The 15,410-nt window shown below is 35.7% G+C and overlaps 2 protein-coding genes and 1 non-coding gene across 3 annotated transcripts; 2 read left to right on the top strand and 1 right to left on the bottom strand.

Moving 5' to 3' along the window:
* The first annotated feature begins 2,987 nt into the window (after positions 1–2,987).
* Positions 2,988–3,287, top strand: LOC113766315 (acyl carrier protein 1, chloroplastic-like). The gene has a single exon (XM_027310520.1). The coding sequence runs from the start codon at positions 2,988–2,990 to the stop codon at positions 3,285–3,287; it is 300 nt and encodes a 99-aa protein (XP_027166321.1).
* Positions 3,288–5,215: 1,928 nt separating this feature from the next.
* LOC113766314 lies at positions 5,216–8,274 on the top strand. The gene is made up of 5 exons (XM_027310519.1): positions 5,216–6,562; positions 6,669–6,943; positions 7,028–7,336; positions 7,440–7,539; positions 7,687–8,274. Exons 1-5 carry the CDS (start codon positions 5,216–5,218, stop codon positions 8,272–8,274), a joined length of 2,619 nt encoding a protein of 872 aa, XP_027166320.1.
* A 6,030-nt stretch (positions 8,275–14,304) lies between these two features.
* LOC113767254 lies at positions 14,305–14,411 on the bottom strand. The gene has a single exon (XR_003467969.1). It is a non-coding gene; the product is annotated as a small nucleolar RNA R71 (small nucleolar RNA).
* Between the last annotated feature and the right edge of the window lie 999 nt (positions 14,412–15,410).

Genomic DNA, 15,410 nt, shown 5'->3' with positions numbered 1-15,410 from the left:
TAACTATCCAAGTGCAAAGCTTAAAGAAAGAAAAAGAATTAAAATAAGACTTAGAGTTTCCAAAAGCTATAGAACTTATTTACTATAGCTATCAAGGCTAGTTTGAGCTAAAGGAAATTATCGAGTTGGAAAGTTTTTAGGCAAAACACTAGATATGGAGTTTTATAATATAATACTAGCTGGAAAATATTTTTGATTAATTTTGATCGCAGCTACTCGAGTTCGCAAGGTCGATACAACTTCCACAGCTCCGATTCCGTTTCGAAGTCATAATATGGCAAAAATCACATAGCAAATTACTAGGGCTTCGTCAATCATTAGCCCTAGCTTTCAACAAGTGCATCTCTGAATAAAATAAAATGATCAACCAAGGCTTCATCAATCATTAGCACTTGGTCTCAGCAAGCCCATCATAAGCCAATAAAAATAAAAGTAAAGCCTCCAAGACATTCCAGCAATTAACTTTCATCACCCTGTAGTACTTATAAAATTATTCAAATGGCCAAGGGCTTCGTCAATCATTAGCCCCTAGCACCCAACCAGTAATTCTTGTAGCAACAAGGCTAACAATTCAAATGTTTCATTGCTAAACAACATGTATATCTTAAAATACACCCTTTTTCTGTGTTTCGAAACCATTTTATGCCAAGGAAAATATTCAAACATCAACTAGTGAAATTCGGAAACAATTCAATATTTTCTGCTCAAACGTTTGGTTAGCTAAATTTTCCAGCAACCATTTATCTTGTATAAAATTCTTCCTTGGCTTATTCAGGGATTTAAATACTCAAATTCAACATACAACTACTTAACTAACTGACTAACATTTTTGGTTCAAGAATTAAATTCGAACAACAACAAGAGTCATCAAATTAAATTCCAGCTAGCCTCGGTTGTAATCTGCACAGAAACTGATTGCATTTTTCTTTTTGTTTTCTGTTCTAACTCAACCAATTAATTACATGCGTAGCTTAATCATCTTGTAATTTACTAGTTAGTCATGGTTAGAGGCTTAAAACAGCAAGATTATTCCACATGAAACTATATTATTCAAAACAACTCTCGGCAGAAATTTTCTTCATCGAAACAGAATTTTCCTAAGCTCCTTAGTTCATCATCCAATTTTTTTTTCAGTTAAAACCTTGTATTTTGCCCTTAATTCTCACATGCATAATTACTGAGTTAATTAACTATCATTCCAGACTAGAAATCAGTTCGGCAACAGCAATATACATACATAACTCCAGAATTTTGTGCAACTTCTACTCGGTGAGCCTGCATGTGAAGAATTCTGTTTCATTTTTATTTTCCAGAGTAATCCAGGCTAATTAATTTCATGCATGACTTTATCATCTTGTTTTCAGGTGATTAAACACAATTCCACCTCTGATCATCCCACAATTTACGAATTACAGCTACAACATTCAAGCTCAAGCTCACGGCAGTACCATTTTCTCTTCCAAACCAGTTTCTGGTAGCTTAATATCAAATCATCATATAGCTAATTACATCATCCGAACTTAAAGTCCTCACATGCAAGTCCAGAGCTTGCTTATACTACCACTGGTTATCCATTTTCAGTCCAGAAATTTACCTCACTGGAATCTCACTCACACGACAAAGTGCTGAAGTCAGTCCCTCTCTCTCGGCTCTTGTCCTCTCGCACAGGTATGTTGGTTCTGGTTGGGGTGTAGCGGTTTCAGCTGGTGGTGGTGGAGGCTGGATGGCAACCGGCTGAGCTTGGAGAATGCAGAGGAAGTTTGCTCACGGTTTCTCCTCCTCTCCTCCCTCTTCGATGCTCGCGGACAGAACCAGAAATGGAATTGCAGCTCTCAGCTTCCTCCCTCACTCTCGGCTATATGGTGCAGCTCACCTTCCTTCACTCTCGATCGATGATAACAATGTGGAGGTGGAGTGTTTGGGAGGTTCAAGTGTGCAGGTGGTGAAGATGAGCATTGGCCGAATGGAGAGGTGAGTGATCATGGTGTCCGAGGGAGTGTTTGGCGTTGCGTGGAATGGTTATGGCTGTGGGGTGTTTTTGTGAAATTGTGAGGGGTAGTTTAGTCTTTTCACTTCTCCTCCTATTATCCACTTAAGTCCTTAGCTCTAACTTAACTCCAAAAAATTATCCCCAAGTGTGATTTGAACGCCTAATTATATGCTAATCTTGCAAGGCTTTGATTATCGGAATTTTTTTTTTTTACGACTTAAGTATGATTAGAATACTTGTATTGTTTTTATCTAGAATTTATCGGTTGCAAAATAATATTAAGGTTTCTATCTGCACTTAACCTTATTCGAAAATAAAATTAGCTATTGAAAATTAAAGAATTATTTTTAAGGAGTAAACTTAATATAACTCAAGAATTATTAACTTAGTGAAGCAAAGCTAAGTGCTTTAATAGTTAGCACCGTTATATTATTTTGCACATAAAAGTTATTTTTAATTTACTTATTTAAAATAAATGAAATAATGTTATAGATTAGAAGAAGAACTACGAATAAAATAAGCACTAGTTTATAAAAGCGAGTGAAAGTAATACTAGAAAAGATTAAGGAATACGAATGCTAAATAAAAGTGAAATTGAAGTATGCATTGATATTTATCTGCAAAATTCAAGGTTCTCACAAAGACGAAATGGCAGGAAGAGTAGATGTGGATGGGAATCCGATAAAGCCGATGACAATTTGCATGATTGGCCTTTCGCCTTGAAGAATTCTTTCGCCTTTCATCTGATAACCAGCAAAACAGAGACCACCTAATGGGGTTCTCCATTTCGTTACCTCCCTTTTGTTTCGAAATTTTTTGATCCTTCAACTCACTGAAATTAGAAAAAAAAAAGCAATTAATTGAGAGATTGATCTATGCTGAAGGGGCTCAAAGTAAACTATACACACTCTTTGTGCTCTCCGCCACTTCGTTCCTTTCCCAATTTTCCTTCCTTCTCTTCCTCTCTTCAGATCCATTTTTCTCTCTTGATCCAGCCATGGCCTCAATTACAGGATCTTTCATCTCCCTCTCTTGCTCACTCATGCCTAACCAGGCAGTCAATAGGGTCTCTAAATTGGGCTCGGTGTCGCTCTCTATCAGTGGAAAAAGTTTCCCTTCTCTACGCGTTCAGCCAGCTCGCTTCCGTGTGTCCTGCGCAGCCAAACCAGAGACAGTGGACAAAGTATGTAAGATTGTGAGGAAGCAGCTGGCTCTGCCTGATGAATTTGAAGTTGCTGGACATTCAAAATTTGCATCTTTGGGTGCTGATTCTCTTGACACTGTTGGGTGCTGTTAAAAATTTCCATTGTTAGTTTAACTGGATTGGTCCCAGAATAGATTTCATACCTGGAATTGATGGGCCCAGTGAATGGACGGACCAAGGAATGAATGCAGAGAAGAGGATTTACCTATGAAATAGCTGAAATTTGCCCAGCTTATATGGGGTCAATAAACAAATTGGTTGTTGAGATTGTTCCTTCTCTTGCCCATGTTCCACCTTTCCCATTACCAGATTTTTTTTTTATTAATGCAACTAATGAACCAAAACTTTTTTTTTCCTTGTGCTCAGAAGTTATAAGAACTAGCGATACAGAGAAGTTTAACACAGTAGCATCAGGTTTCAGTTATTTATATAGTTGAAGCATAGGTCATGCGTGATGCCAATATTTGCATATGATGGCCAAAATGAAGTCTAGTTTGACCATTCTTACATTTTATAGAGTTCAATTTCCTTCCCCTTTCATGCGTAATAGTAATATTGAAAAATTGAAAAAGTTGGTATGCGTACTAGACATTAGAAACTTCTTTTTACTCAATAAGCTTCATATGTGATGATAAATTACTCATAACTGCTCAATAATTTTTTGACGTAAATGTTTTTTTTCTTTTTTTGAGTACTGACATCTCTTCTGCTTAATGCATACCACAACTATACGGGATCATGTTGTATCATTTTGTTCTGCCTCTTCAGGCTTCATTTTCATAATATAATATTCTTTTTGTGACTAAAAAAAAGTGGTTCTAAGTCAAGCTTATTCCATCAATGCGGTTTCAAGTTTGTAGCGGCCATCATCTTCGATTCCATCTAGTGAGCACGGATCGTTGATTCCCTTTCCACTTGAAGCAAATTGGAGTTGTTGGTAACCAAAATTATACATTAAGTTTCTGCTACTCTTAGGTTACCAATACATTAAAGTTTGTGGCAGTTATTTTCAGTTGGGTAGAACTTCTATTGCTGATTAGTTTGGTTGCTAATATTTTGTCAAAGTTCTCTATCTCAAATTGATATTGGCTGCATTATTGGACTAATTTTGAATTCCATAGACTGTTATTCTTTTGTGCCTACCATCTGTTTTATAGTTTGTGTGTTACAATCTGGAATTGAACTTTTGCTGTCTTTCCTTTTGATATTATTCTGTTTTGATACTTTTGGATTAGTTCTTATTACTCAAATGTCTAGAACACCTGGATATGTGAACATTCTGTTCTGATATGTCTAGAACACTTGGATTGGTGCTAACATTCTGTTTTGATACTTTTGGTATCTTTACTTTAGAAGATATTCCGTGAGTGATTTGTGTCTTCTATTAATCTCATTGAAATTAGTTTTCTTATCTAAGTAAATATTTTATGCAAAAATCAGTAATAGTTTAGGTAGAACTATCTTGTAGATGCTAATGAAGCTTCTTTTTTTTTATAATTAGAATCTATGTGAACATGGATAAAAGATGGATGAGTATGTCACGATCAAGTGATGAGTATAAAGCTGGTTTAGAAGATTTTCTTGATTTTGCATTTACGAATGGAAGTATAGGGGAGATGATTTTATGCCCATGCATTAGGTGTGGGAATGGGGTATTTGTCACGAGAGAGCAGGCTAAATCACACTTGATATGGAAAGGATTTATTAAGGGATATACTCAATGGTTAGCTCATGGAGAGCTATCTTCGAATTTGCATCATACATCTTCACATGGCTCATCAAATGAAGTTCCACCACTCAATCCCATAGATGATATGCAGGGGTTGTTACAAGATGCAGTAGGAGTTCTAAACCAGAACCTAGATGTGGGAGAAAGATTAGAACCAGAACAGCCGAATATTGACGCAGAAAAATTCTACAATTTAATAAATGATTCGAAGCAGCCCCTTTATCCAGATTGCCCGCAATTCTCGAAACTATCTTTTCTGGTCCGCTTGTTACATATTAAATGTCTCAGCAAAATGCCCGATTCTGTATTTAATACACTTCTTGATTTGTTGAGGCAAGCACTCCCAGAAGGTGTAAATCTACCCAATTCTTATTATGAAGCAAAAAAAATAATGAAAGAACTAGGACTTGGATACGAAAAATATGATGCATGTCCTAATGATTGCACATTGTATTGGGGAAAAGATGAATCAAAGATAAAATGTGACACTTGTAAGCATCTACGGTGGGAAGGAACAAAGGATGATCCTACTGGTGAAAAAAGAAAGGTTCCCCATAAGGTTTTGTGGCACTTTCCGCTTAAACCCAGATTGCAGCGTCTGTTCATGTCATCTAAAACAGCCTCTTTCATGAAATGGCATGTCGAGGGTCGTACTAAGGATGGTCGCATGAGACATCCTGCAGATACTTCGGTTTGGCAATCATTTGATTACCAAAATCCCGAATTTGCAAAAGATCCTCGTAATGTCAGATTGGGTTTAGCTTTTGATGGATTTAATCCATTTAAATCTATGAATGTGAACCATAGTACATGGCCGGTAGTACTGATGCCTTATAATTTGCCACCATGGATGTGCATGAAGCAGCCATACTTTATGTTGTCACTACTCATTCCTGGCCCATATGCACCTGGGAATAACATTGACGTTTACCTTCAACCTCTTATAGCTGAGTTGAAGGAATTGTGGGATGTAGGTATGACTACTTATGATGCATCATCAAAGGAAAATTTTCAGATGCATGCTGCTTTACTTTGGACCATTAGTGATTTTCCTGGTTATGCTAATTTATCTGGTTGGAGTACTAAAGGTTATTTAGCATGTCCAGTATGTCATAAGCACACCGTTTCACACCATTTAAGACATGGTTCAAAACAATGTTACATGGGTCATCGGCGATTTCTGGAAAAGGAGCATCCATATCGAAAAGATAAACGTCACTTTGATGGAAAAAAAGAACATGGAGTTGCACCACCTCGCTTGACAGGTGATATGATCTTGGAGGAGTTGAGGTCTTATAAAATCAAATTTGGGAAGGCAGTCAATGATAACCCTGAATTACCCTTTAACTGGAAGAAACAAAGCATTTTTTTTGACTTGCCATATTGGAAGAACAATTTGTTACGTCATTGTCTTGATGTCATGCATATTGAAAAAAATGTATGTGAGACAATAGTTAGAACATTATTGAATGTGGATGGCAAGTATGATAACCTTGGTGTACGGCATGATTTGGAAGAAATGGGCATACGAGCAGGTCTTCATCCTATTACAGATGAGTTTGGGAGAGCATACTTGCCTCCAACATGTTTCTATTTGGATAAGAAGGAGAAAGAGTTATTCTGTAAAATTCTGAAAAAGGTTAAAGTACCGGATGGTTATTCAGCCACAATTTTCGAAGTCTGTGCATTTGAAACCTCCCAAACTAACCGGACTTAAGAGTCATGACAATCACATATTATTGCAGCAACTGTTACCACTCTGTTATAGAAAACTTCTTCCAAAATCGGTGCGGTCTCCGTTGATAAAGTTGTCCAAATACTTTAGAGATTTATGTTGTAAAGCTCTTTGTCCTCGGGAACTGCTTCGTATGGAAAAGGAAATTGCTGTTGTACTATGCCAGTTAGAGCGCATGTTTCCACCATCTTTTTTTGTTATAATGGTGCATTTGACCACTCATTTAGCAACCGAAGCAAGGATAGCTGGTCCAGTACATTATCGTTGGATGTATCCAATTGAAAGGTAACTTTTATAACTTTATAATTTCTATTTTATTGCTATGTGAGTATCATTATTAATCACTTACTACATTTGTAATTGTCTTAGGTACCTATGCACTTTGAAAAATTATGTCCGAAATAGAAGTCGGCCTGAAGGTTCAATTGCAGAGGGGTACCTAGTTGATGAGTGCTTGACATTTTGCTCTCTCTACTTATCTGATGAAGTGACAACTAAGTTCAATCGATCAAGTAGAAATGAAGATGGAGGTGAAAGTTCAACTGAAGGACTTGAGATTTTTTCTATACAAGGTCGGGCATTAGGAAAAGGAACTTCAGTTGTAATGGATGATGAAACCATAAAAAAGGCACATCAATATGTGATATTCAATTGTGAAGCCGTGGATCCATATATCAAGTAAGTAATTGTACTCTATACTTGTTTTATAAAACTAATCATCTTTTAATAATGATGGATGTATATAGACAACTATGTTGATTGACTATTATAATTGATGAAGCCAACATCGTAAATTGGTTGAAGAGCAGCATTTGCGTAGTTCAAAATATGAAAAGGAGCGGATTCATAGTGAGACATTTGCAAATTGGTTTGACAGCCATGTGAGTTAATATACAAAGTATCACTGTACTTTTAGCTGTCCAAATTCTGTACAATTATTTTATTAATTTACTTTTTTATTTTGCATAGGTGGATGATTTTCTACCCGAGAATGAAGTTATCTCAAAGATTTGAGATTATTGGCCAAGGGTCCAAATGTTGTGGGTTCGAAGTATGAGAGATACATTGTGAATGGTTTTAGATTTCATACAAAATATTTGGAGAGCAAAAGAAAAAATCAGAATAGTGGGGTGATTGTTACTGCAATAACATCAAGTTTCGCAAGCACCAAGGATATGAATCCGGTTTCAAGTGACTTGGCCTATTATGGTGTCTTAAAGGATATTCTGGAATTGGACTATGGTGGAGGTCGAAGAGTGGTTTTGTTTGACTGTGATTGGGTTTCTAAGGGGAAACGATTGAAACAAGATGATGATGGGTTTACACTTGTGAATTTTATGAATGTGAAGCGCCACCATGAACCCTTCGTTCTTGCATCTCAAGTGAAACAAGTATTTTACGTGGAGGATCCTTTGGATAAGGGGTGGAATGTTGTTATTCCAACTGTACCACGAGATGATTTGAAGATAGATCCCATAGATGTTGAGATGTACTTGCAAAGTCAGCCTTCAAGTAGTCATCAAAGAGATACATTTGATGATATTAATTGGGTTCGAGAAGGTGTCATAGGAGAAATAGTTGATACTACTAGAGTGGCATTTAGTTCCAAGGGATGATCTTTTGGTATCTTATATAAATTAAATGAATGTTATCTTTTGATTTTGCTTTAATGTCCAGTAAATTCGGTTGCTTTTTATATATTGAATTGTGGTGTATCTACATGCTTAAATTTTTTATGCGTTGCTGTTTATTACATGTTAATATGCTATTAGCTGTACACTTTCTGTTATGAATTTAAAATTGTAGTTGTACAAATATGGTGAGAACAAGAGAAGGAAAAAGCTATCGAGGATTAAGGAGCTTTCAATTGCGTGATGAAGATCCTGAAAATTTGGAAAATGAGGAAGGCACCGGTATGTTATTAATTACTAATTACTTAATATTTCAGTTAGATATAATCTATAACAATAGTTTCTATTTCATAAGATATATCATAATTGTCTATTATACTTGCAGGTGGTGGTTCTGATGATGATCAGGAGCCTAAGAAAACTCGGGGACCAACTTATATGAGACACATTTGGGGTAAACATGGTACTGACAAGCGAATTAAAGTGAAATTCAATACACTTGGTGAGCCAGTTGGTACAAATAGAAGCAAATTCAATGAATTTTTGGGAGCATTGGCAAGAATTGGAAAATATGCACCAATTGACATTGATAGTTGGCGTAAAGTTCCCAAGTCTTTAAAGAATGACATGATAGATGTAGTAAAGGTACCCATTTCTTGAACCTACTACATTAGTTGAATGCTTGTTCTCTTTTAATTGAGTGTTCAATATTACAGGAAAAATTTGATCTCCCTGTTGGCATAGAAGAACGAGTTAAGCAATCAGTAGGAAAGAAATGGAGAAGCTGGAAGCATGCTCTCAAGAAAACTTATTTCAATCCAAATGAGTCAATTGAAAGTCAAGTGCTTAAAAGACCAAAACGAGTTCTTCCACAGCAATGGAGAAATATTTTGACTAAATGGCTTTCCGAAGAGTCAAAGGTATGAAATGCTCACATAGTCATGATCATTTTTTCTGTTTGCCTATACTTAACTATTTTTTGTTATGTTTAACTATGTAGAGAATATCTGCAACAAACAAGGAGCACCGAGAGAAGAAAAAGATGAATCATAGTACAGGGAAAAAGCCATTTGCTCAAGTTCGAGTAGAAAAGGTATAATATATAAATTGATAACAACATCTAATTTTTCATTCTGATATATTCTTGGGATGTACTATTATATGTAGGAAAAAGAGGTTGGGCATTCTCTCTCTAGAGCAGATATGTTCACCATATGCTACACTAATTCTAATGGAGTGCCATCTAGTTATGAAGTTGGGGAAAAAATGGTATGTTGTTGCTGCTTATTCACTTCATTCATAACAGGCTTTTTCTGTTACGATAAGAATGAGAATGTAGTAACTTTGAATTGTTAATTTTAGGAGGAGATGGAAAGCTTAAAAAATCAACTTCCAGAAGGAGAAGAAAATAGTGTGGGTAGGAATGACGTGTATGCAAAAGTAATGGGTGAAGAAAGGAGTGGAAGAGTTCGTACATATTGTTTAGGAGTTACACAATCTGATTTGTGGGGCGATATACCAAGTCGTTCAACATGTTTTCGCTTGGTTATGGAACAAAGCGCTGCGATGTCAAAAATGGAGCGAAGAATTCAGCAACTAGAATCAATTCAACAAGGAAGATCACAAGGACAAATTTCGCCATCTTCGCAAAGACATACTTCACAGTCATCAAATGCTATTTCTCGGCCAATACAAGTAATAAACAGTTCAATTATGACCTTCTTTAGATGCTGCGTTCACAAATGGTTTTCATGAACATGTTTGTAATTGCTATATGTTAATTGTTGAGATTCTTGTTTTGGATATCATTATTGATTGTAATGGACTGCACTTTGGTTTTGGTACTTGTTGTGGCTGTCATTTTGGGTTGGTTCTTGTGGTACTGTGTATTGAATATCTATTCAAGACTTGCTCTCTTATATGTGGTTATATGTTTTATAAAATTTGTTTTCAAGGTTGGGGATAAAGTTACAATAAGAAGCATGGTTGATTCGTCCAAAATTTGTGCTGTTGGAGTGGTTAGAAATTTGGATCCAACTGCTGAAGTTGGTGACATACCTTTGGGATCACATTGGTGTGAAGTTCATGTGAATGTGCCTGTGGAGAATGATGAAGAGCTAATGAGGCCATACCATAATTTTCTCAAGATTGGAGATGCAATTGGAGTAGCTATTGCTTGGCCAATAAACCTGGTAATTTTTTTATCTTATCTTTATCATTTGGTTAACTTAGTTTTTATTTATTTTCTAACATTAAAACTGTAAAAGAAGAGCTGTAGATGTGATTGTAACTTCTATTTCTTGGTTTATGACACTTGTAGGTGATTCTTGAAGAAAACTAAAGGATCGTCCTTGGGTCAAATGGCTATTTTTTGAAGACATTGTCAATGCGTTTTTTGTTGAGTTCTTGTTGAACTATTTCTTCTTTGATATGTATTGGCAATGCTACTGTAATACTCATAACTTTTGAAAAATCTCTGAATTGGCATGTAATGTGTTGACATAGCAACAATGTCAGTTGCTTGGATTCAGTACTTTTGCACTATTTTGGCTACTTGTATTGCAGTAATTACTATGAAAATGTAAATCGCCTTGGTTTTCCTTTATAAGGTGGTAGTAATAACTTTATTATTCCAAAAATTAGAATCTATATTGTGTAGGCAGGATGAAATGTGATTCTGCTTTTGGGTATAAAATCTCGGATAGGATACAGGGCTAATGCAATATGATGTATTGACACTTAAAAGTGTCACCACTTCGAGCTTTGCGGTTCATAATATTCACAAAATTTCATGTTAACAAGTGTCAGAACAATCTGATCTAGTTACACCATGAAAGTGTCATAATATTTCATTCTACTTATACGGCAAATGTGTCATAATATCTTATTGTACTTACATAATATAAGCGTCATGATAGATCCAATATATGACAGGCATCGAGTATCACTTTAGATTCATATAACCTTAGCTGTTCTCTAGCATTTCTTGTCATTTAAAAGTGTCATTAAAACGATAAATAATAACATTTATAAATGCCAATAGAACTACAAATTAGGACTCGTACAACTGTCATGAACTTATAGTGACGCTGGAATGGACGACGTTTCTAGCAGAGCGTCATTATAGATCAAACGTCATTACATCGAGCTATAATGACGCTTTTAAATGTCATAAAACGACATTTTTGTAGTAGTGATATATGTATTGTCCTGGAAAAACACATTGGCAGGTTGTGAAGTAGATTCTCAAATATTTGCAAGGGACTTCAAATAGTTGTTTGGAGTTTACGAAAAATAATGACACTTTGATTGGTTTTGAAGATTCTAACTATGTCGGGGATCTTGATAGGAGAATATCACTATTAGGTTACATATTCTACATTGGTGGTTATGCAGTTAGTTGGAAAGTTACTTTACAACCTGTTGTAATTTGATCTACTATGGAGGCAGAATATATGGTCATGATCAAGACAATCAAAGAAGTTTTGTGGTTAAAGGGTTCGTTTGGTGAGCTCGGTCTACATCAAAGTGTTACTATTATTTATTGTGATAGTCAAAGTGTCATTCACTTGATTAAAAACCAGATGTATAGATAAGAGTTTATTTTACGTATTTTTAAGTGCATTTTATTAGTTAATTTTGAGTTGATTATTTAGTTTTATAATTAAAATAAAGAGGTTTTTGGTAAAATTATATATTTTTGGTAAAAGTGGATAATATTGCATTTTTAGTGATTTTAATGGTAAAACCTTCATTTTTATGCAGGAATGATGACTCAATCACCAAAGGATGGCAAATGAGGTGAAAAATAGAGATTTGGTGATGAAATTAAGTGGTGAAAAGAAAAATGAAGTGAAAAACGTTCAAATGAAGAATTGCACTTCAAGACAGTTTTGACACTCTTCAGTATTTCGATCATATCTCAGGCTAAAAAACTCCGATTTCGATGATTTTTAGAGCATTGGAAAGCTAACTCAAAGGGCTACAACTTTGGTGTTTTACACAAAAACCAGTTCGGCCTGAATCATGGAGAAAATCGCAGTTGAAATAAGGTCAAAGTGAAAACGCGAGTACAAAAAACGCGAGTTTTAGCCGCGTTTTGTGTAAGCGCGTTTTGTAGCCGAAATTCTGCAAATTGCTCAGCTATTTTCTCTTGTGTTCATACCACTTTCCAGCTATAAGATGCAAGGGAATCCGGTGCACATGCTTCAGAAGTCAAAAGGGCAAGAAAGGTGGCTTATTTTCAAGTCAAAAACATTGGTTATTGACAATTATAACAAAGTTAGATTTGGGGAATCAAAAGTTGGAATTTGACTTGGAAAAAGAAGCCTTTTGAGTGTTTTTTATGCAGAGATATAGGGAGAGGTCTGGATATTCATTCGGAGCTTAGCTTCTTACAGAAAAACATATTCTCTCTACCTAGGAATTGCAAGAAAAATTGGGATCTCATTGTGTAATCATCTAAGTTGAAGAACAAAGAAGATTTTTGAAGGTTTCACCATATCTTGGCTAAGGCTTTCTTTACTCCTCTTGTATTTGTAATTCATGATGATTTACATTAATGAAGTTATGAGTGTTTTATCATTCATGAGTAGCTAATTTTCTTTATCTAGGGAGTAGATGAAGCTTATGGCCAAATGATATGAATTGATTGTTATTCATTCTTGTTATATGTTGTATTAACTTGTCTACTTGTGTATGCTTGATTACTTGTTGTTGTTTGATCACCAATAACAGGTTTATAGTTGTTTTTATTCATTAAGAAATGGTAAAAATAATGGAATGACACAAGTAGAACTTGAGTTGTATATTCATGAGAATAGAAATACATTCAAGTGGATGAAATCTGCATTTCATGTGTGAATAAGAACAGATTTAGTATTTACCAAGAGATTAGGAAAAACTAATCTGTTTTAACCCATTATTATCATGAGAATGTGATTTTGGTATTTCTGGAAATGAATCCTTGGTTAAACAAGAGCAGTAACAAGTGTTGAATTAATTCATTTTAGATCTTTTGTGTCATAAGTGGAATCTACATCCCTAGATCTTAATATTTAGTGAATTCTACTCCCCTTGAGATATTGCAATTTTCTAGTTAAGAACTCTTGTAGTTGAATTTAGTTCTAAATTTTCTGCTTAATTTTATTGTGAGTCTAAATAATAGAGTAAATTAGTATCTAATAATTGTTTTAATTGCTCCTCGTGGGATCGACCCGATACATACCCAATATTACGATTTTGGCCTGTATACTTGCAGAAAAATGGGTATAATTCGGAATTAAACTTGCACTTATAGTAAACACCCGTCAAGTTTTTGGCGCCGTTGCCGGGGAGCGGCAATATTAGAGCCTAATCAACTCTATTAATTTAGACAGATTTATTTTTATTAGTTGAGCTGATTATATTTAATCTTATATTGTAATCAGTTTTTGACAATTGAAATTGCATAATATCTCTTATTTCTGTTTGTAGTGTATGCACCGGGCGTCTCAGGAAGTTACACCTTTCGATCCAGAAATTGAGAGGACACTACGTAGACAAAGGAGGCATCCACCACAGCAAGAGGAACAAGAGATTTGGCAACCTATAGAGGAAATCTCAATAGATCTACCATTTGAGGAAGAGATGGCCGAAAATGAAGCAAATAGGCGAGTTCTACGAGATTTTGCTTTACCGGGAACACCAGGATCTCAAACAAGTATAGTAAGGCCAACGGTAAATGCTAACAATTTTGAGATTAAACCATCACTTATCCAAATGGTTCAACAATCTCAATTTGGAGGTAATGCAGTAGAAGATCATAATTCACACTTAGCTATATTTTTGGAAATTTGTGATACAATTAAAATGAATGGAGTTAGTGATGATGCTATAAGGCTAAGATTGTTCCCATTTTCATTGAGAGATAAGGCCAAACTTTGGCTACACTCTCATGCTCCTAATACTTTCACCGGATGGGATGATTTATCAAGAGCATTCTTGAATAAGTATTTTCCACCAGGTAAGACTGCTAAGCTAAGAATGGATATCACTAGTTTTAGCCAATTGGAAGGTGAATCATTATATGAGGCATGGGAAAGGTTTAGGGATTTGCTTCGAAAATGTCCACATCATGGACTGCCGGAGTGGTTAATCATACAAACCTTCTATAATGGTTTAGCTTTTTCTACTAAAACTATGATCGATGCAGCTGCAGGTGGAGCTTTAATGGGTAAATCACCCCAAGAAGCTCAGAATTTGATAGAAGAAATGGCTGCAAATAACTACCAATGGGCCAATGAGAGAGGTAATACAAGACGTCACGCGGGTATGATAGAAATGGACACTCTCAATATGCTGAGTGCTCAAATGAATAATGTGATGACGTTGCTAAGTAGACAAGGTGGAGTTGGTCCAAGTTCATCTAATGCACATGTAGCGTGTTGTTCTATATGTGGAGGTGAACATGATACTAATGAGTGTGTTGATTCTGAGCAGATACAATTCGTCAATAATTACAATCGTAATGCTCAGAATAACCCCTACTCGAATACTTACAATCCAGGGTGAAGAAATCATCCAAACTTTGGATGGAAAGACCAAGGAAATCAACCAAGGCCAACCAATCCACCGGGGTTCCAATCAAGGCAACCACAAGCTGAAACTAAACTGGGTTGGGAGATTGCAGTGGAAAAACTTGCTAAGGTTACCTCGGACAGATTTGAACGAGTAGAAGGGAGACTGGATCAACTCACTACAATGTACAGGAATGTAGAGGTCCAAATTGGTCAAATTGCTAGTTCTTTGAATAATCGAAATCAAGGAGAATTACCTAGCAAAACAGAGGTCAATCCTAAGAAGCATGTGCAAGCCATTACTCTTCGTAGTGGTAGACAATTAGAAGATCCTCCAATGGTGGAAGTTGAGAAAGATGAGAACGAAAAACAAGAAGAAAAGCAGAGGAACCAAGAGGCGATTGTGGAGGAAAATAGTCGGGAGAATCCAAGAGAAAACCAACCATCATCTTCCACTACCATTCCAATACCTCCTGCGGTTCCATTTCCACAAAGATTAAAGCAAAATAAGTTTGATAAAGATTTTGAAAAATTTGTTAAACTTTTCAAACAATTGCACATTAA

This window comes from Coffea eugenioides, chromosome 3, assembly GCF_003713205.1.
Source record: "Coffea eugenioides isolate CCC68of chromosome 3, Ceug_1.0, whole genome shotgun sequence".
In the NCBI taxonomy this organism is placed as follows: Eukaryota; Viridiplantae; Streptophyta; class Magnoliopsida; order Gentianales; family Rubiaceae; genus Coffea; species Coffea eugenioides.
The sequence above is the reverse complement of the archived record's forward strand: the minus strand, read 5'-3'. Positions and strand labels throughout refer to the sequence as shown.

Excerpts from the sequence above, each read along its gene's own strand:
- LOC113766315 (XM_027310520.1), top strand. The coding sequence starts at position 2,988 with ATGGCCTCAATTACAGGATCTTTCATCTCCCTCTCTTGCTCACTCATG.
- LOC113766314 (XM_027310519.1), top strand. The coding sequence starts at position 5,216 with ATGCCCGATTCTGTATTTAATACACTTCTTGATTTGTTGAGGCAAGCA. Across the intron at positions 7,337-7,439 it reads GCCGTGGATCCATATATCAA|CCAACATCGTAAATTGGTTG; the intron begins GTAAGTAATTGT and ends TAATTGATGAAG. Across the intron at positions 7,540-7,686 it reads CAAATTGGTTTGACAGCCAT|GGTCCAAATGTTGTGGGTTC; the intron begins GTGAGTTAATAT and ends TTATTGGCCAAG.